Source organism: Onychostoma macrolepis, chromosome 08 (assembly GCF_012432095.1).
Source record: "Onychostoma macrolepis isolate SWU-2019 chromosome 08, ASM1243209v1, whole genome shotgun sequence".
In the NCBI taxonomy this organism is placed as follows: domain Eukaryota; kingdom Metazoa; phylum Chordata; class Actinopteri; order Cypriniformes; family Cyprinidae; genus Onychostoma; species Onychostoma macrolepis.
The window spans coordinates 4,266,798-4,290,478 of record NC_081162.1 but is presented as its reverse complement, the minus strand read 5'-3'; the positions used below and the strand labels follow the sequence as shown (position 1 = coordinate 4,290,478).

At 36.3% G+C, this 23,681-nt stretch overlaps 1 protein-coding gene across 1 annotated transcript in view; it reads left to right on the top strand.

The window, feature by feature from the left end:
• The window catches only part of prickle3 (prickle homolog 3), a 48,175-nt gene that overhangs the window by 4,584 nt on the left and 19,910 nt on the right, over positions 1-23,681 (top strand). The window contains exon 2 of the mRNA XM_058784316.1: positions 2,510-2,592. Within this exon, the coding sequence (XP_058640299.1) occupies positions 2,510-2,592 (83 nt within the window). The remainder of the gene's footprint in view (positions 1-2,509; positions 2,593-23,681) is intronic.

The following is a 23,681-nucleotide window of genomic DNA, read 5'->3' as shown; positions in this document are numbered from 1 at the left end:
AACTATAATATAAAAATAAAATCCAACGTTTTAATACAAGACATCTTTACCAGTTTAATTTCTGTCTTTATGTAGCCTAGCTGAAAAACAAAATCAGACTTTTTTTTTTTTTTTTTTTTCCTTTGTCTTGTTTTCCAAATGATTCTCGGACTTTCACACACTTTCTCCTGGGTTCCCCCTCAGTGTCTGTGTGCGAGAGCAAACCAGGTGTTGTAGTTTTACGGCTGTTGTGTTGCCGTATATAGGCATGTCAAAGATTTCAAACACCCTAACTACGTCACTTGCAGGTTTTGAAGAACAAGTTCTCAGTTTTATTGCTTTATTTGTTCCCACAAACAAGCAGAAGACCTTGAGGCTATACTAAGCCTGACATGGAGCTGTACAGTAGAAACATCTCGATTTGTACCTAACGCAGAGTTGCTCTTCAACATTTTGGTGCTGTGTGTTTTGTTGGAGAAATTCGTGTCGCAGATCTAGAAATCTTATTTAGGATATTAATTGCGTCACCGGCAAGACCATTCAAAACAACTTAGAGCAACTTATCTGCGACAACAACAAAATAACTACATACTAAAATTACTAAATGCAATTGTAATTTGTTTTTACTAAAAATATACGAATGACACTCTTCATTTGCTAAGATTCTCAAGTGCACAGCTAGTGGACACTTTGCAATCCCATAATGCCACGGGAGCTGAGAAGTCATCAGGTACAAATAAATAAATAAATACATTTTAAGCCAAAAAAACTTTTTGGTTACATTCTTCAAAATATCTTCTTTTGTGTTTTACAGATTAAAAGGAAAGTCATGCAGGTTTAGAACAAGATGAACGAGTAAATGATGACAGAATGCTCATTTGGGGGTGAACTATCCCTTTTATAAGGCCTGAGTGAATTATTTTCCAGATTGTTAGTACGTTACAGGTCAAAGGACAGTGTCAGCTGGGTGGATGTAGCGAGTCCAGGAATGTATATACTACACACCTGCATACCTAAACAACATATTTAATTCATTAAGTTCATTGAAGTTAATCTCTGTACACTTTGTACAACAATAAATGCTGTATTATTCATGCAAAGACAGAAGTTGGCGATGTATGCCTTTGTAAAGAAACACTTATAGATGCAATCCCCGCACCTTTTGTTCAAAATTCACCTTTTTGAGATCAAAATACACGAGATTCGTGTAGATTCGATGAGAAACCTTTTGGGTAATGTTTTCTGTATATTGGACCAGACAGATTAAGGTCACTGATGCTTGAAATATTCAAAGAAAGTTCAAAATATTGAATTGAAGCTTCGCAAAAACCCACCCTCCTTAGTTACTGTTGCTATGTCCGACAAACAATGCCGCTCTCACACTACACATCATGTTCTGATGCAGTCACAAAAACATCGCGGAGCAAAGAGGACACTGACAACACGCGACAGACCAGACAGAGCAGGTTACTTCTGATATGAATCAAGGTCTCAGCTTTCAAAGAAATTCAAACAATAAATAGCGTTTTGAGGCTCTTTAATGTGTCGTGACAGATCGCTGTATTGCCTCAGTTCAAGCGTGAACCGATCGTCTTTTCATATTTACTTAAAGCACAAAATAAACATGAATGAACATCAGAACGTATTTTGTTTCAGTCACGGAAAGATGTCAATACACCCAATTTTTCAAGTTTAAGTCTACCAAAGGTAATCTACTCTCCTGTCTGATTTGTTTGTCAGACAAAATTGTGGATTCGGCGTTATGATTGGTCAGATCACCTGTCAATCAAGCTCTTTGCAAAGGGTGGAGGTATTGCTGAACTGAAGGGAACTGATTGTTTTCAGAAAATTTCAGATTTTCTTTTCACTTTTCAACAGGCGCAGCCGTTTGTACATTTTATGGGACTGGCTTCCAGTGTCATTTCAAGCTATTTTAAGCTGTACAAAACAGCTTGTTTTGCTGCTTGATATTGCAAACTGGTGTGTCTTACCATGTTATTTTAATGTATGATCTTAATTATGAACACACTGGTGTGTAGAGCAAACGGTTTTACCCTTTACTGCACTTTGGTCTCCTCTGTGGTTGCCTCTAATGGGTGTCTGTTCAAGAAAATGAAGCAATCTGTATCAGTATCGGCCAATATGCTTGTAAAAAAAATTGCCATGAAAAATGGCAAAATACTTATAGCCTACGACCTATAGTCATAACTTTAACTGACTATTAAGAGCAAGTGAGTACTCACAAGTGAGTATACACACACAAACACACACAGTGTTAATGTGTGTGTATTTTGAATGACAATGTATATTTATCGGTGGTGTCCAACTGGACCGATTCTGATCGTAGTGGTGGGCCGCTTGGACCAAAAATGCTTTTTAAAAAGTTTTTTTAAACAGTTTTGTGTAAACGCCTTCAGATCAGATCTCATTTATTATCAATTTATTCAGAAGTTCTCTTTAATACAACTGGCTGTAAATGGGATGTAAGTTATGAGGTAGTATTGACGGTGTGTGTAATTGTGTCCTGCAGATAGACGCTGAGGATCCGGACCGGGGGCAGCCGTGTATGCGCTGTGGAGAACAGTGTCCTGGCTTCCGCATGCATGGATGGAGGTAAGACTGCGGCGCTAAAACTTGAGGAAAGACCCAGAATGAAGGCTATCAAAACTTCCTTGTCCTCCCTTTTTACTGTATTTTTGTCACTTGAAATTAAAATGATGCAAGACAGATTCAAAGCAACACATTCAGAATATGTACTATGGGATCCGACCCTTTACTTACTTTTGAAGGACATTCATCCCAGGCCTGGCAATGTGCAGACGGAAACGTAACATCCTCAGACATAACATCTTAGATTATTGTTTTAGTTATGCGTTTGTTTTGAAATTTAAGTTGTGGAAAAGGAAAGGAGGGAACGTGGTGCTGATAAACGGCATTCTGTCAGGACCAGATACGTGTGTGTGTGTGTGTGTGTGTGTACCTGTTTTTCTATTCAGGTGGGGACTTAAACCTGAATACACACAGACTCTTGGGGACTAGTGTCACGGTGGGGACCTAAATTGAGGGTCTCCAAGGGTAAACCAGCTAATAAATCGCACAGAATTAAGTTTTTTGAAAATCTAAAACTGCAGAAAGTTTCCTGTAAGGGGTAGGTTTAGGTGTAGGGTTGGTGTAGGGCAATAGAATATACGGTCTGTACAGTAGAAAAACCATTACGCCTATGGAGAGTCCCCACAAGGATAGCAAACCAGACATGTGTGTGTGTGTGTGTGTGTGGAGTGAGACCTGGGATTATTGTGTGTAATGTGAGACGTCTAATCATATTTCCAGAGCAGGTAATGAGAGCCGCGCAGTGTTTACACTGAGCACACTTCACTGTACAATTTTTTTTAGCTATATGTATGTATAATATACATAAGCACTTGACTTAATTGTTAATTTCTGGCCTTGTGTATTCGCCATCGAAAAAGAAATCCTATAGATCAGATTTCCTTTTGAGAAGAAACTGCGCTGGAATGTCTTTAATATGTTAATAATGAGCAGACACTATACTTCTGAAATCATGATGATTTGGAAATATTCATATTTATATCCGAGGCTGTTCAGAGCTATAGATTATGTTTCCATCAGATTAATTTTATATGTCAGGAATAAGAATCCAAAGGGCAGTTTGTGACGTTAATGCATGCCATCTGTTGATCCTTCTTTTTGTGGGCATTTTTTTAAATATCACAAATGGACCATGTGACTGTTGTAGTTTAGCTGTCGTAGAAGTCTCTCTTTTTCAGAATCACATGCCGATTTCTTCATCAGCTACTGCAATAATTTAATCTGTTTTGTTTGTACACACCGCTGTAAAAAGAAAAAAACCTGAGAGGTTTTTTCTTTTGTGCAACACTACATCCACACTAATAGGTGTCAGTATGCAGTATATGACCACTGTTGTATAAGGGCACATAAGGGTTAAAATATATATTTGACTAAAAGCACAAATATATGTCCTCACAGTTTAGGGTCATATTTTGACCACTTGTTTAAACACACACACACACACACACACACGCCTCAGAAACACTTACCTTCAACTGGCAGCCGGTGTGTGAAGAAGCCAGACAATGACCTGGAACAAATGCTAAAGGACATGAGGCATTCCAGTGAGTTCAAAGGTGTGTGTGTGTGTATGTGTGTGTGTGTGTGTGTGTGTTTTATACATAGCTACATGTTGGAGGGAAAATTGTTACAATAAGTTTGAAAAATCTGCTAAAATTAATGTTATAAATGGTTAATGAATAAAGTAAATAATATGAAAACTGTTAAAAAAAATAATAATTTTCAGCAATTGAAATAAATCTGAAATAAAATGTACATGAGATATGTTGCCATAATAACCAACTAAAATAAGTTTAAGTATTAAAATGACTAAAACTGAAATAAAAATAAATGAAAGCTAAATTGAAATATATTAAAAAATGAATAAAAATGACAAAAGTACATAGCAAAATCACTTAAACTAAAATTATTATGAAAACCTAAGAACATGTAAAAATAAATAATAAAAAACTAATAATGTACATAAATAATATTAAAATAACACTGATTTGGAGTAGCAGTATTGTCTGAATTCTTTATATTTCCATAATATAGCACGAAGTCTATGGTATGTTCTCCTTTAGGCCCTGATTTACTAAAGGTTTGCAAACCCATGCAAACTTGATAGCATGCGTATCTTAATGATTGTCTTTTGGGGATTGTATCATTCTGAAGCACGAAAAATAAAATTGCAAGTTAGTTTAATGAATATATAATTTCAGATGTAATTTGATTGTGCATCAATGCTGAACTACAGTGAAGTCAGTAATTTGGGGGTTGAAATTCAGGTTTCCTTTTGAGAAGAAACTGTGCTGGAATGTCTTTAATATGTAAATAATAGCCCTTTTTATTTAATTTTTTTACTGAACTCAAACATTCCACTACATTTTTAAGTATTAGGATGCCATAGTAAATAAATATTCGCCAACTATATAAACAAACACGCATTCCTCTTTTTAGGGCTGTATCAGGACCTTATACTGCTAGGTAAATGAACGAGTGTGCATGAGTTCTGTTCTCACTTTAAATTAGTGGGACGGCACTAGCATTTGGCATCATTGGTCTGTTTTACTCCCATGTGTGTGTCTAAATTAACAGAGCAGAAAGTAGCCATAAATCATGTTACAGCGCTCTTCAATCTCACGCCTGCGGTTCTGACCAGAGTCATACATCAACATCAGGCGAAATCTAATCTGTTGTCCATTCTTCACTCTTCACATACTACAAACTAATCCAGAGAACAGAAACAATCACATCTAGATCTGCAACAACATGGCTTTAATCTGTGTGCAGTGCTCAACAAGCTCTTAAGCGTTGTGTAAAAATCAGCATTTGTTGCAGTGATGTTACTGTCCATCACTGCAACGTTTCTTTTTTCATATTCTACCCGTTGTGCCTTGTTTCTTTTCTTCACAGACTCTACCCGTCTGGCCCCCTATTTTGTGTCCTAATCCCTGCTGTCAGACTAATAAGATTAGTCCTTTCAGGTCCTTCTGCTGCCAGACTGCAGGAATAGAGCCATCAGACTCCCACACTTCCCCTCCTCTCTCAAGAGTTTCCTTCTCCTGTCTCACTGCTGCTTCATTTAGTCATTGACTCATTCACCCGCTCTCATTTCCCTTCGTTATGTCACACTTTCTTTTATTCTTTGGGTTTAGATCAGTGTGGGCGAGTAACAATGCTACTTACTGTACTAGTAATATTTATCAGTAGTAAAAAAAAAAAAAATATATATATATATATTTTTTTTTTTTAAGGTTATTCAGATTCAAATTCCAGAGTGTGTTTATTTTTATACACTGTATTTCAACTGTTCTTGGTTGGTAAGATTTGCATTTATTTTATCGAAAAACAGTAATATTATGAAATATTATTGCGAATGTTTTCTATGTGAATATGTTAAAATGTATCGTCAAAAAACTCATAAATCCAAGGCACTCGAATAGTGTGAAAAAATTAAAAAGCCTTTATTCACATGGCTTTAGAATTTAAAAAAACAACACATTTGTTACCAATTAATGGACTTTTTATACCCCAGCAGCACTTTTTTGCATACATTTGAATATGTGTTAAAATGTAGTTTATTGCTGTGACGTAAAGCTGAATTTTCAGCGTCATTACTGCAGTCTTCACGGTCATGTGATCCTTCAGAAATCATTTAAATGCTGCTGTTTATTATGTTTTTGATTGTTAATTATATCAAAGTGTAGGGATGCAAGATTTCATGAAAAATTATAATTTTGATTTTAAAATGCATTTTTCCCCGCCATGTTTGTAGGGCTGCACAATTTGACCAAAATTTGGTGATTATATGTCAGTATGGCTATATAATAATAATAATAATAATAATAATAATAAACAAAATATGAAATCACAATAGTAATATTTTACTGTAAAATAATAAATGAGAATATAAAATAATATATATATATATATATATATATATACGAAAATGAATAATGTTATTTTATAATAATTCAAGTTTGATCATTTTTATTTTGATAATACTTATATTTTTAATATTACAACTGTAAAATGACATTACTTATATTTGTGTCTATCTTAATTTCTGAATGTTTCAAACCATCTAACTTTTATTTTGACGAGAAAAAACAAACACAGGGAGTGTTTAAAGCTGCTGCTGCTTTTGTTGTGTTCCCAAATGCAGTTTTTGATTTAAAAATAGTGTATTCTGGTTTTTTAGTTGCTAAATGTATTTTATGTTGTATGTATTTATGTGGTCACCTTCATTGAAACAGAAGGTTTAAGGCCAGGGAAATACAGCACTGATCAAATAATAGCTTCAATGCATTGAGTCTAGCTAACTTCTTTATAAGGTGGCTTGACTGTAGCTGAGCAAAGTACAGTGTCAAGGAAGCACCTCAACAGCTATTCATGTATAAAATCTGATGTTTATAGCTTTATTAATTCACCAGTGCACATGCACACAGATTCAGCGCTTCAGGCCAAACACAACACTCACTGGATGACAAGATAACATCACATGCTGACAAGAAATGCATTTCTGAGACAGCCAATGCACATTTTTTTGACACTAGAGCCAGAGGCGATGTGTTCGTGCTGTTTATTTGCCCTTTAAAGATATTATCTAGCAGACAGGATGCATTTGAACAAACTGTTTGTTTGATTTGTTTAGCTGAACTGGTAGAAGTGAATAATTCACCGAGATCACTCAAAAAAGTGGGAAACTATTTAAGAAATATATACTTCTTAGTTAATTATTGCTATTTGTGACCCTGGACCACAAAACCAGTCTTAAGTCGCTGGGGTATATTTGTAGCAATAGCCAAAATTATCGATTTTTCTTTTATGCCAAAAATCATTAGGATATTAAGTAAAGATCATGTTCCATGAAGATATTTTGCAAATTTCTTACAGTAAATGTATCAACTTAATGTTTGATTAGTAATATGCATTGCTAAGAACTTCATTTGGACAAATTTAAAGGTGATTTTCTTAATATTTGGATTTTTTTGCACCCTCAGATTCCAGATTTTCAAATAGTTGTATCTCAGCCAAATATTATCTGATCCTAACAAACCATACATCAATGGAAAGATTATTTATTCAGCTTGATGATGTATGAATCTCAATTTCCAAAAATTGACACGTCCAGGGTTGTTTATGGTTGCAACATTTCAGTTGGCTAAAGGTGCGGGTACATTTATAATTGTTCATTGAATTTTCAATTTTTTTTGTTGTTGTTGTTGGGGGTTTTTTTACATACAAAATTAACGAATCAGACAGCTGAAACATGAAATACTTATACGTGTTGGTTGACCAGTATGGATGTTTTAGTGGCCAGTGGTTATTGGCAACATAAAACCAATTTATATGATATCAGACTATTTAAGTTTAAAAAAAAAAAAAAAAAAAAAAAGATGTGTACTTTATATAGCAACTTCTTGATTTTGTAGTCTTAATATAGTATTTTCAAAGTTAAGAAACTGTTGACATTAAATAGGAAGAAACACTAACCATACCAACTTTGCCATCTGTAATCAGGTAAGTCTCAGTGTTGTCAAAACAAAAATGCTACTTCCCACACTTATCGGCCAAACAGAAAAACGTTTCATCCAGTGCTGATAATCAAAAGATTTCTAACCCTGAATTTAGTAGCATGAACTGGCATTAACTTCATTGGATTACATACAGGGCCACATTTAATTTAAAAACACACTAAAACTCCATATTTGTGTGATGTAATTAGGTGTGATTTAGCTAGAAGGTGATTATGCGTGCCAGGATGATGAAATGTCTGTGAATAGACTGGTCCCAGAAAGCACTCACAGCTGAGGAGAGGGAGCGAGAGAGAGAGAGAGCTGGAGAGGACATCCATCATGTCACGCATGTCTTCTGGAGTGCAAATTTAGATGTTGTCCGAGGCAGTTGTCATGGAGGTTGTCCAGCTCTTGTGAGAATCTGATTGGATTACTAGTGAGCTCCTGGTCATGATAAGAGAGTCTGGCCGCGGAGAGTCAGGCAGCTATTACTCAACCACTAATTGCTGCCATCATGACACCTGCACCAAAAAGTGTCCATCTGCTACTGAAACCATATCCCTCTATTACTCATCTTCAAGTCTGAAACTCTTTAGTGCAGAGCACTATTTATACTGCATTGAATTATTTATTTATTTTTTCTTCTTTTTTGTACTTCAAAAGCCTGACTGTAGGTAACAGGAAATTTGCATTATCAGTACATTGGTGCCCGCCCACTTTTTTTCAACTGCAGTGGTTCTGGAAGTATTTTCTCCTTTTATAGGGGTTTTTAAAAATGTCTTCTTTAAAGTGGTATATAAGCCATGAACCAAAGCTATGCTTTAATTTGAAGTAAAAAAAGTACATGAAAATCAGACAAAAAAACACAAAGGTACAAGACCTTTGTGTACCTAGAAGCTTTAATGAAAGAAATACAATCCCATGAAGCACTGCAAATGACATAATCAAATGAAAAACAATGGAGAAATATAAAACTATTAATTTAAGTTGTTGCTTGTGTATATATACTAATACTTAACTATTTTGTTATGTAATTTGCGCGGTGCTTTGTGGAAGTGGGCGGGGCTAAAGATCAGTTTTGCCATGCTTTGCTCGCTGCCACTCTTTGGTGGAAATTTCTGCACAGCATCATGGGTAATTTAGATTTTCACCACGATTTCCTCTATTAAACATGATTATTTGAAAAATAATTTGAATTAATGTGAACTCGTAGCTCACAACAGGTCTGTCTATCAGTTGTTTTTCGCTTTTTCCCTATGGAGGAAATTAATAGTTTTGTTTTTTTTTTCTTGCGGAAACTGACTGTTGCGATGTATAGATATGAACTGATGTGCACTGTCTGTGTGTGTTTATTGGCTTTTTTAGTGCATACATCAAAGACTATAGAATACCCAAGATGTGTCACTCCTATAGTTTTGAATGGGGAAAAATGCAACGCTCAATATGGCCGCTCTATTGAACGAAGCCCCGCCTTCTGAGCCACAGAGCCAATCACTAATTTGTAAAGTCAGCGCATCACTGCAGCTGCCGTTAGAAGCGTCCCGGTTGCTATAGAAACAGTCGGCGTTCTGAGACGTGCGCTCAGGTCTGCACACGTGCACTGGCTGATCTAGCCCAAAAAATAAGCTTTTTATAACGCTATTTGAACAAAAGAAACAACATTTATGACACTGTGGTGGTCAGATTTCTTTGGTGATTTCAAATATGAAATTTAATTGTAAGTGTAGTGAACAGTTTTGATCATTTCATGTTTCCCCATTCAAAGAGATAGGAGCTGCACTTGCATGCCCAAGAGGTGTTTCAAAGATGGCCGCCGAGTGACAGCACTTGTCTTAAAGTGACTTTGGCATACATGCAGCCCAATGTGTAGCCTTTCAAAAGATACTCCATTTGATAGCGTGCACGAACACAGGTGCTCAATACATGCTCACTAGCAAAGTTCATCCTTGTTCAGAGTCTGCGCTATTTCTCTCCAGAAGTTACAATAAAATGTACTCGTTTAAACTACAGTTGTGTGTATCTGCTAAAACAACGTGGAAGTCTTTTTCTTTTTCTTTCTTCAGTTAGGACGAGAGAAGTTCAAAATACGCAAGCAATGCTTCACCGTTACCAAACATCTCAATCGGTTATCAAAATACTCATTTTTTATAGCCTTAAAATTAAGCGTAGTGCAGAAAAATTGTGAATTGCACGTATATGAGCGATGTATACTCACGGTTAGAAAAAACATAGATCTTTATACTTGGCATGTTTTGACATGACTGGACCACATCAAAGATTCAAAGACTGACAAGAATGAAGAGACTGACAAACATGCTGACAGAGACCTTGTTAAAACATTCTGGCTGACGGATATTTCTCCATTGATTGACATGCTTATTGAAACATAACCTCATTCATTTGGTTTCAGCAGCAGTCTTAGTGGTTGGAATAGTAAATCAAACCAGATTTTTGGCATTTTCTTAAAGATACTATGAGTGCCGCAGCAATATAGGTCTTTGTCAGGAGGGCACCATATTTATTTATTTTTTGACAGAAATGATAGTGATGCAGTGAAACATAGAAGTACAGTGTGTCTAATGGATTGTACTGTTGTTTAACCACAAACCCACTGTTCAGCTGACAAAACAACTTTGCAAAAGGCTTTCACTAGACAAAAACTCATAAGACAGCTTTGAAAGTTGAGTTTTGAAAATTATATGTGATTTAGGACTTTTAAACATTTATATCTTATGCCATTGTAACTATAGTAAGCCTCATTTTCATCCGTGTAAAGTTCAGTATGGTGTCTGTTAAGGTCTTTTGAAGTTGGCCGGCTAAGGTTTCCATTGCATTGCTAGTAAGGATGGGCATTTTTGGCAATTTCTCATTTCGGGCAGGGCATGAAAATGAATGTTAAAAATAAAAATATGACAACGTATGCTGTTCTGTGTCAGCTGCGCCACACGGCATACGTTGTTTACGTCCAGCGGAGATGCTCTCCAAAATGGCGCTACCGGTGACACGGAGACAACGAATTTGAATTATTTTTTTTTTATTTTTTGCACACAAAGTATTCTCATAAATTATGGTTGAACCCCTGATGTCACATGGATTATTTTACCGATGTTCTTGCTATGTTTCTGGACTTTGATCGTGTTAGGATCCTTGCTGTCTATGGGAGGATCAGAGAGCTCTCAGATTCCATCAAAAATATCATAATTTGTGTTTTGAAGATGAACGGACGTCTCACGGGTTTGGAATGACATCAGGGTGAGTAATTAATGATATAATTTTCATTTTTTGGGTGACCTAACCCTTTAAGTTACACACTGTAGCAAGAGAGCTCTAAATTGTCTAATAAAGTTCTCATTATAATGCTATGTTTATGGCAGATTTGGACTTTTAACCCCAAGATGGCAAGGTTACAGTGAGTCACAATGAAAGTGAGTGGATTTTTGGAGGATTTAAAAGCAGAAATTGAAGCTTATAGTTTTGTAAATCTGTGACATTCAAGCTCTAAAGATCTTTAAATAATCCAATGTACAGCAATTTTATGGTTTGTGAAGTTAACTTTACACAGAAATGGTTAGTAAGTTACTCTAAAATCATGTTAACATGCATATAGTTTACACCTTGGGACAATTTAGCATTTTAATGTTTATGAATTAGCCTCACTGCAACACGAGTGGAAATTATTATTATTTTATTTATTTATTTTTGTAGTAATCACCATTGCACCACCAATGCTGTCCATTGAGTCCATTAAAGACAGAATATTCTTTTAAGATGAAAGAGGCAAAAGAGATTTCATACCGCACATCCTCATTATCACATGAGCTGTTACAGATGAGAACGTGTTTGAAAATGAAATCTGAAACATGTTGTTGGTGAGGGAGGAGGCAGAGGGGAGGGATTGTGAAGGAAGCCACCTATTGTTTGGGTCCAGTGTTGGCTTCAGCGGCCTGAGGGGGGAGAAACGGAGAAGCGGAGAGGACTGTCATTTGACTCGGCTCAAGCGGATGACGTTTTGTTCACTACGAGGTCACTGAAGAATGGGGAACTTGCTTAAAACACCTTAAGTTTGAACAATTCGACATATTACTGCTCTTAAAAAGCAAGCTGGAAATGGATTTTGCCGTGTCATGGACTGCACTGTGATCAAGGTAATATACTCTGGATACCGATGACTTGGTGTTTGGTTACCTTTTAATATGATCTTGTCAAGCGTCTCAATTAGTTTTGTTTGAACTCGTCTGACAGGAAGTTCGTTCAGTTATAACAGCGGCAGCGATGATGATGTAGTTTGTGGGAGTTTTCTTTAACTTTCATTGTTGAATAACTGAGTATTTATTCAGTTTTAAATAATGTCTTAAATTATTTAGGGGGGGGGGGGTTCTAAACATGGCAGATATAATCCTTCACTTTAAGATATTCTCATTCCAGTATTTTTATTTGATAATTAGTTTGCATCATTACTGTACTGTAGGGAAAAATTGTCCGAAAGTGGCAGTTATTGTAATTCTTGTCATTTAAAATTTTCTCCAGATGATTTGCTTTAAACTGAAATTATGGAAAAGGAGTTATTATGAAAATGCTGCCTTTTCCTGGAGCTTCTCTATACAATGAGTGATGGTTATTTTCTGCCAAGTTCAATTGCAATTTTGCTGCGTTTATTAAAAAAAAAAAAAAATTGGAGGTTAGGGTTTGAACCTCTGTAAGTTTGCTAAACAAAGTGATATAGCATATCTTAAACATGAAAACCAAAACCATTGTGTCATTAAAATGTTAAATCGATTGATTACTTTTTTTTTTTTCTGGGACTAAGTCTTGCCTAGGGCAGCAAGTAAGCCGTTATTTCAATAAATTGTATTCAGTGGTGGCTACAGCATGCCCAGAGTGTCAAACTGAATGAGGTAAAAGGTAAAAATTATTATTGCCAGACAGATTTGACAGTGTATCTGATTTCTACATGATTTATTAGCAATGGTTTTGGTACAGTGCAATTGTTTTATACATTTAGCCTTAATTTCTTAATAGTCTTGTATAAGGGTCTTAGTATAATCTCATTCTCAATAGTTTTTTGTATGTTTAGGCTTTTAGAATCCCCCCCAAAACTGAGGGTATTGTACAGCTACTGGACCCTATATTTAAATTGTTTAATGTAATAAATAAAAAGTGATCTGTTTAAAATAAAAAAAATGGTTTAATGTGTATTTTCTGCAGTTTTTCTTTACTAAATAAATGCAGAGAGAATTATATAAAGTATATTTTTTTAATTATTATTTATATGACCCAATATAACAATACATGTATTTTTATTCAAATAAAGCTTGTATAATGCTCTGTGATACTTTGTGAGCGTTTTGAGCAATGACATGAAAAACATGGTGAATCAGTGTTTTGAAATGATTCACTTAACCACCTCACACCCTTAAGCCAATACGCGCGCACACACACACACACACACACACACGTGTTGGGTTTCCAGGTTTTACGGGGACATTCTGTAGACATAATGGTTTTTATACTGTACAAACTGTATTTTCTATCTGCTTACTCTAGACCTACCCCTCACACAAAACGTTCAGCTATTCTAGATTTTCAAAACGCTTCATTCTGTATGATTTATAAGCTTGTTTCCTCACGGGGACTAAAAATATGTCCCCATTAGGTCAAAAATTACTGGTATTACTATCCTTTTGGGGACATTGATCCCCATAAAGTTGGGTATACCAGGACACAAATCATTTCTGTTTGAATGCGTGTGCATACGAGGAATGTGACATTATTATGTGTAGCATCTGCACATGCAGCGTGTCTTGACGACACATCTGGCTGCAGATTGTATGTTGATCTTTGGTCAGGATGGCTTTTGCCAGCAGCAGAGCTTAACCAGCACGGGTGAACCTGTTGACCAATGCCTGAGCTTTAACGTTTCCACACCGTTTTTGTAGTGTGTTAATCTGTGTTTGTCCCTTTCTGGGAACAATAGGACAAAATGTCCCGTTTATGTAAGCTTTCCTGTAAGCTTTTATTCAGAGATTGTGTGGAGTTGTATGAATATTAGTTATTATTCTGGAAGATTTGTGTGCAGCACTCTCAACATGAATGTGTGAAAGTTGAACACCTTTTGAATTAGACTAAGAATACATTTTCTTGACATTACAGGTGCTGTATTTCAGATCTTGAGAATGTTTTCTTTTCAAAATTGAGCTACTTTTTTACTTGACTGCCTATTAAAAACATGATAGAAAAACAGTCTTAAAAGTCTATTGACAAACTTTATTGAAAAATGGAATGGAAGGCATGTGTTTAAATGATCTTTGTTTGTTTTTTGCAAAGTATTGATGATAATTACAGTTCTTGAATTAATTATCATATCATGTGCTAATAAATTATATTCATTATCTTTGATATACAAAAGACATAACATACTGTACACTTTTCAAAAGTTTATGGTCAGTGAGATTTGTTTTTTAAATAAATTGATACTTTTATTTAGTAAGTAAAGTGTCAGTAAAGACATTTTAGAATGTTACAAAAAAACACAAATCTTTCAAATAAATGATGTTCTTTTGAACGTTCTATATCAAAGAATCCTGAAATTTGTTTTATATATATATATATATATAAGCAGCACAACTCTTCAATATTTACAATAATCAGAAATGTTTCTTGAGCAGCAAATCAGCATATTAGAATGATTTCTGAAGAATCATGTGACACTGAAGAAGTAATGATGCTGAAAATTCAGCTTTGCATCACAAGAATAAATTACATTTTAAAATATATTCAACTAGAAACCATTTTAGAACTAGAATACATTTTTACAATATTACTGTTTTTTACTGTACACATGCATTCACACAGAAATACAAATACAGCCTTATTGAGCATAAGAGACTTATATATATATATATATATACACTGTACATATGTACTAGTTTGGCTGAGGATGTGGAGTGGCGGCTTATCCAGAGAAGAAGGGATTGGTAGAATGGAGTGATGGATAGGTGAGAGAAGAGAGTAAAATCAGCGAAAAGCTGCTTTTGTCTTCCATCTGTGCTCGTGAGCGTCCATTCTTCCCCTGCCACCAAAACCAGTCTGAAGTGTTACACAATAGCGAGAAATACACACAGAGGATTTTTATCCATCTGCTTTCTATTTCCCTATTAGACATCGTGGCTGTAGTTGTCCATTAAAATGAACTGATGTCTGACTTTAAGAGAACAGCAGCGCTTATCTCATAACTGTACTGAGAAGGATTAAACCCCCATCCCATCCATACCGCCACAGTATTCCCGCTTCACCTCCGTCTGGACGTGGAGACCCGGCTCTGACCTCATTTTCAGCATGACACCGAGAGAAAGCTGAGATGAAGCGGTGTGGCTGGGTCGCTCGTCCGTCTCAGCAGCGCTCCGTCTGAGGAGGATGTTTGTTGTGTTGTGTTTTGGTTCAAAGTCAGGACAGAGGATTAGTTTCTTTGGAAAGTGTGTCACACCTGGACGTTTCCTGGCTGATTCTTGAACCGTATTCAGTACGTATTTGTTCATTCTCTTTTAATCTAATGTTTTAAGGATTATTGTTAGTTTACATTACATTAGTTTAGGATTTTAAAAACAGCTGCTGCATTTAAATAAATGACTTTAGTGTTCTTTGATTTAAGTGCATTCAAAAATTCAAATTGTAACAGGTAATTCAACAACATCAGTTTCAACATCACCTTTTGTCAGTTTACTTGTAATCCTATGAAGCATGCTGTATCATATTTATGTAAATTTCTAAGACCTCTAAATCAAAATATTACTGAAAACCCTGTTGTACACAATCTACTACATGCCTTCTGTCATCTGATTAATAGTTTATACTTTTTTAGCAAGTAAAAAGCCTTTTATTATTATAAAACTCTTCATGTTGTGGTTTGTGTCTTTCTGCTGTCTTTACTGATTTTAATAAATGTAAGAATAACTTGTATATTGTTAGTAATATTTCAAGATGAACACTTGCTGGACTAAAGCAACTTAGATATAGGCCTACTTGATTATCCGTATATAATATTTAAGAAATATCATTGCATTGCATTCAATGTAGGGCTGCAACAAACGATTATTTTGATAATCGATTAATCTAACGATTATTAGAACGATTAATCGACTAATCGTCGATTATTCCACTGATTAATCAGTAGACTTTGATTATTCAGCTTTTGCAATTAGTTAAAATATTGTTATACATATTCTAACATAAATAAAGGTCACTTCAGCTTTAGAAAAGCATATTATGGCATTACAATTATTATACAATTAATTGGTAACACTTTACAATAAGGTTCATTGGTTAACATTAGTTAACATGAATTAAGAATGAACAATACTTCTACAGCATTTATTAATCTTGGTTAATGTTAATTTCAGCATTTATTAATGCATTTATAAAAATCACAAGTTGTGTTTTTTAACATTGGTAAATGCACTGTGAACTAACACGAACAAACAATGAACAACTGTATTTTTATTAACCAACATTAGCAAAGATTAATACATGAATTTAATAAATGTATTGTTCATTCATGTTAATTAATACATTACAGTAAGGTATCATTTGTTAACATTAGTTAAACTGTTACCAATTCATTATACAAATGGATGTATTTGGCACACAAAATGAGATGACAGACAGAGACACTCTCTCACCATTTAATTAGCTACATGGAAAAGTAACGCATCATTCTGCCTAACATCTCCTTTTGTCAGTGATGAGAATCAAAATAAAGGTAAGTGATGAGATGCTTTGGATAAACTATTCACAACATAATGTCTTAAAATAGCCTACCGTATATGGTTATGATAACCAAAACAGTCCTGAGCTAGATCAAGCTTTGATCTCTGTAAAACAAACTATAACTTTAATTAAATATTTTTTCTCCACTAATAAAAACATTTTATCATTAGCTAGCTCCACACTGGAGAGCTGCTTTATTTCAGAAAATCAAGTTGTAATTCTAACTGAAAGCGACACTGTTTTCATGTTTAATACCGTAAAGCTGCTTGATTTAAGGCTATCTATTGCATAAAGTAAGTTACTATATAAATAAACATGATGTGAACGGACTTTACTTGAGTACTTAACTGCAGAGCTCATGCAAACATCCACATCGTTGTAATCAAATGCATTTTTAACTGCTGCTTTCACACTGCTGTCAGTTTTTGTCGTGTTTATTTTGTTACTGAGAGGAAAGCGTGCAATATATATTTACATATTCATCAAACGCCGCTCAGGTTCTGGTGTGTCGTCTTCTCTTGAATTGCATCCAGGAGGGCTGAATTGCAGTATTGCAGGCTCTTACATTAGGTCATGTGAGATCAAACGATTACTCGACAACAAAAATATTTGTCGACAATTTTTATTGTCGACGTTGTCGATAATGTCGACTAATCGTTTCAGCCCTAATTCTATGTTTTGAAACTATGGAGATTTGATCATAAAACTAAGCATTTTAATATCATCTTACAAAAACATAGTACTGAGAGATATAGAGTAACAGATTATATGTATATCAGCAGCTGCAACAAATTGCATTTGTTCAGTTTGTGCCTCTAAGTAAAGTTGACTTGTTTTCCTCAAGTATGAGCTCCACACTACATGAGCAATAAATGTATCATGTAGAAAAATGTAATATATATAAATAAGATGCATCAAATGACACTCAACTAAAAAAAAAAAAAATACCCAAACTTTTTTTTTTAGATTATATATTTTTTTAAAACTTTGTCAGGCTTTGTACATTCTGTCATCATTTACTGCTCATGTTGTTTCAAATCTGTATGACTTTATTATTCTTCAAAAACAGATATTTAGATGAAAGTTTTTCATGTTTGTCAGTACAATGAAAGTCAACGGGATCCAAAACTACAGTGGAACTGTACTGAACTTTCATTTTTCAAATGATGACAGAATTAATTTTTTTGGTCTTGGTTCTTTATGAATTAATGCAACGATTAGTTTGGCTCTGATTATAATTGTGTTTGTGTATATTGGTGTTTTTTGTTGGCATGGGTTTGACTGTGTAGTGAATTGTAAGATCTGAATATGCTGCCATGACTCTAGTCATTGTTTCTGATGTTGCCATGGATGAACCTGCAGTGCCCATCCTAATCAGAAACATTAGATCATGTTGTCCTTAATAGATGTACTAGATGTCATTAATTAAATTGTTGTGCCAACAGCAGGTGAATTAAATCAGGGTGAGGTGTCAAACCAATGCTGTGGGACAGGCTGGTCTGTACACACATGCTACTTTCATTTTTTTCTGTTAAATATTATTGTCTTTATTTGTGCATCCATTTAATGCACATCATTTCTTGATGTTTTTATTTGTGTATAGTTAGATGTATTCTTAGCCGTACTTATTTTATGGATGTTTAGGAAACCAACATGAAAGCTATTTGCAACCCAGTCTTTTTTATTTATTTATTTTTTCCCCCGTAATATGACATACTTTTGAGTGAAAGAGGATAGTCAGTGAGGAAAAAAAAATGAGGTCAGGGCTTGACTTTATCATTGAGGAATTGATTGGATTGTGAAAATGTGAGATTGTGAAAATGTCTTTATGACAGAGTGGAGAGCCTGAAAAATAAGAGGGCTTCATAACATCAGCTTAAAATAAGTCATAGAAAGGTGAAACAAGTCATAACATTTTGATTTGATGTTGATGAAGGCAAACATTTTTTTTTCTTTCTGTGCTAAATGATGAATTGTTCACAGTAAGACCAGTAAAAATTCAAATTTGAACTCAGGGTCAGTTTTGACATTTGATATCAGAGGAATGTCAACAAGAGTTGATGTAACACATTTTATGCGAGTGTGTGGTGTAAGTCATGAATCACCGGCCTGAAATTATGGTGTGTTTTGAGGAGTAATAATAGGTATCGTGAACATCAGTCACGTCAGCTAGCGCTCAAGAATGTAAGTGATGGGGTTTGACCACATTCAGAATTGAATAAATGCATAATTAATTAATTACAGAGTGTCTATGATCATTGAAAGCTATTTACACTAGCTCCACCCACCACTGACTGTTCAAGCCAGACAAAATGAAGACAGAAGCATTATGGTAACAGAAACCGTGGTGTGGTGAGTAAAGACTTGATTGGGTCAGTCGTGCCAAAAGATAAATTCAATCGAATCCACCCTCTTTTGATTAAATTCTTCCCTTTTCTCATATCAGCCTTTCACATATCAACTCTGAGGGTTGTTTATTTCACATTAAGAATAAAAAATAAAAAAGTGAAAATAAAGTGGCTAGCGGGTGTTTAACATCGACCATGATGTGCACATCATATTATTAAGCCCAAAGTATATATTTTTGACGTGTATAATAACATACAGTATCTCACAGAAGTGAGTATACCCCTCACATTTTTGTAAATATTGTATTATATCTTTTCATGTGACAACACTGAAGATGACACTTTGCTACAATGTAAAGTAGTGAGTGTACAGCTTGTGTTACATCCTCCCCTTTCTCGTCTAGGGGTGAGGGAACGACAAACAATAAATAGTGGAGAGACTTTGAGGATCTCCAGCTCTCCAGGCCCAAAAATCACAACCAACCACAAATTTAAGTTTGAAAAATGGCTTGGGTGCCTTTTAATTTGAACTCAAATCAAAGGATTCAAAAACAGAAAAGAATACGATCAAAGAAACATTACCTCGGGAGGAGGGCCCAAACAAAAGAAAATCCAAAAACAATACCTCTACCTAAGAAGGGGAAAATATTAAATTACCTATACATTAAAGAAAATAAACAAAACAACATATAACTTCCTCACTCCCTAACTAACCATTAAACAGGAGAAAACATATGAGTATTCTCCACCCTACCTTACCCAATCACTTAACTAATTCTTAATTGAATCATCAACTCAGGAAACATTGTGACAAGCTAACAAAGAGCACAATAAGTGCTCATGGGCTTGGAGAGCAGAACAACCTCAAACGCCGCGATGTCTCTCTTCTTCCTCCACGCTCCCTCTGCCCTTTTGTACTAGAAGCCGGCAAACACGCACCAATTAGGGCATGGACAGCGCACACAGGTGGATGACCGCAGATGATCATCAAGCACAGAAAGAGAGAACGGGAGAGAAAGAGGGCAGAAATACAAACGCCAATAACATTCTTTGTATCAATAATAGATACAAAAATAAATACGTCATTAGACGTAACACTTGTATAACAGTGTAAATTTGCTGTTCCCTCAAAATAACTCAACACACAGCCATTAATGTCTAAACCGCTGGCCACAAAAGTGAGTACACCCCTAAGTGAAAATGTCCAAATTGGGCCCAATTAGCCATTTTCTCTCCCCGGTGTCATGTGACTCGTTAGTGTCACAAGGTCTCAGGTGTGAATGGGGTGCAGGTGTGTTAAATTTGGTGTTATAGCTCTCACTCTCTCATACTGGTCACTGGAAGTTCAACATGGCACCTCATGACAAAGAACTCTCTGAGGATCTGAAAAAAAGAACTGTTGCTCTACATAAAGATGGCGTAGGCTATAAGAAGATTGCCAAGACCCTGAAACTGAGCTGCAGCACGGTGGCCAAGACCATACAGCAGTTTAACAGGACAGGTTCCACTCAGAACAGGCCTCGCCATGGTCGACCAAAGAAGTTGAGTGCACGTGCTCAGCATCATATCCAGAGGTTGTGTTTGGGAAATAGACGTATGAGTGCTGCCAGCATTGTTGAAGGGGTGGGGGGTCAGCCTGTCAGTGCTCAGACCATACGCCGCACACTGCATCAAATTGGTCTGCATGGCTATTGTCCCAGAAGGAAGCCTCTTCTAAAGATGATGTACAAGAAAGCCCGCAAACAGTTTGCTGAAGACAAGCAGACTAAGGACATGGATTACTGGAACCATGTCCTGTGGTCTGATGAAACCAAGATAAACTTATTTGGTTCAGATGGTGTCAAGCGTGTGTGGCGGCAACCAGGTGAGGAGTACAAAGACAAGTGTGTCTTGCCTACAGTCAAGCATGGTGGTGGGAGTGTCATGGTCTGGGGCTGCATGAGTGCTGCCGGCACTGGGGAGCTACAGTTCATTGAGGGAACCATGAATGCCAACATGTACTGTGACATACTGAAGCAGAGCATGATCCCCTCCCCTCGGAGATTGGGCCACAGGGCAGTATTCCAACATGATAATGACCCCAAACACACCTCCAAGACTTGCTGAGGTTAAAGGTGATGGACTGGCCAGGCATGTCTCCAGACCTAAACCCTATTGAGCATCTGTGGGGCATCCTCAAACAGAAGGTGGAGGAGCGCAAGGTCTCTAACATCCACCAGCTCCATGATGTCGTCATGGAGGAGTGGAAGAGGTCTCCAGTGGCAACCTGTGAAGCTCCGGTGAACTCCATGTCCAAGAGGGTTAAGGCAGTGCTGGAAAATAATGGTGGCCACACAAAATATTGACACTTTGGGCCCAATTTGGACATTTTCACTTAGGGGTGTACTCACTTTTGTGGCCAGCAGTTTAGACATTAATGGCTGTGTGTTGAGTTATTTTGAGGGGACAGCAAATTTACAATGATATACAAGCTGTACACTCACTGCTTTACATTGTAGCAAAGTGTCATTTCTTCAGTGTTGTCACATGAAAAGATATAATAAAATATTTACAAAAATGTGAGGGGTGTACTCACTTTTATGAGACACTGTATGCATACAGTCGAATGCATGGTCTTTAAAAGTATATTCTTTATATAAGCATATATATCCATATATAACCATGGGTTGTGGAAGCGGGGGGGCTGCCCGGGCCTGGGCCCAGGTTATATTTGAGGTCTGGTACAAATATGACACAGGCTACAAAAATACATAGGCTATATATATATGTAAGAAATCATTGAAAGATCGCAATCTCGATTCAAACACACGCAATCTTATTCCTAAATGACGATTTTGCTATGTTAATTAAACCTTTGAAATCACAATCACATTGGAATATTTAAACCTGCTTTCACGCAGCCGCTTATTTAGAGATAGCAGTGCTCATCATGCAAGCTTTATGTTTGAAACAGTCTACACAGTAGGCTACATTTCTGTTTTGCACACATTAACTAGATAATAACAAAAGTATTGGAATAAAATTGTATAGTCCGGATATAGACTCTAGGGCCTTTCGCACCGCAGGAACCTTTTTATAGTACCCGAACTAATTGTGGAACTACCCACTTTTTGGCGTGTTCGCACCGTGGGAACTAGGAACAGTTTTAGTTCCAGGAACTCCGTTTGGAGTAACTAAATTAGCTCCTACTTCAGAGTAGGGTCTAAAACAGTTCTAGGAACTATCCGTGACGTAAGTGTACGCTGATTGGCTAAACGCGTACGAAAACGCCCTCACCCGCCATGATTTAAAACACTGTGTAAACATATACTGTGTAAACATTGTATCATACTGAGAGCATTTATAAACGGCATTTACATGAAGACTTCGTCTACAGCGTTTTTTGTGCTTCTATCAGCCTCAATGAAGTGTAGCACTGCAAGTTGTCGTTGGAGATTCGACGTCCTCCTTTCCGTTCTTTCAGTCGCTTGACGTACATGTCGAATTATTGTGAAACCCGCGTGACATAACAAAAACACAGCTCCGATCACAGCATCCTCCATCCTCCTGTTAACGTTGTTCTTCTTTGTTTATGTTGTTGAACGCGGCAAACAAATGACTTTGCTATCGTCCGGCTTACGTCACTTCTTAGTACCCACTGTCGGTGCGAATGCAACCCTTTAAATGGTACTGGGAAATAGTTTGCGCAAAATCGTTCCAGTACTTTAGTACTGTACTTTTAGTTCTGGAACTAAAGCAGTGCGAAAGGCCCTGATGATGTTGTGGCAGCCACGAACAAAATAAGTAACTGACCTTTGGAACTAGCCTAATGTCATGCTTCAAATGTTATGTAACATTATGCCATTAAGTGGCGACCAGTGACTGTTAAAATGTATTTGATGTCTGAATCATTCATTCAAGAAGTTAGTTCAGAAAATTTTGGACGAAACAAGTCTTTGCTACTGCAGAACGAGCGAGAATGGTAGGCGTTATTATTGTAATATTATACACTTTGTACTGTAATGTTTTCTCACCGGTGAGCGAGACATGAGGTAATCTGACAGCGTTGCATTCAACAGTCTCTCATCTTGTTGCTGATTAGCCTCAGGTCGGTTGTGTGCATTCATGTGTTTTGAAGGAGGCATGGCTTTGGAGAGTGATTTGCAAGGAGGGTGAGATGTTATGCTTTCAAAACTTGCTTGCTATTGCTAACATCTGCGAAATCACCTACCCTGCTTTTAAATTGAGTGACAACACCAGGAGAGATATGGCAAACTTTGTATGCACGGTCAAGCCCAAGGTATGCTTTGTTTTTGTACGCATACACTACCATATGCATACAGTCAAATGTGTAGCCTTTCAAAGTATACTCCATTTGGTAGTGTGCGCAAACACAGGTGGTCGACACATGCACTCTAGAAAGCTTCATGTTTGTCCAGTGTCTGCGCAATTTTTTTTCTACATAAGTTATGATAAAAATGCCTTTGTACTCTTTTAAACT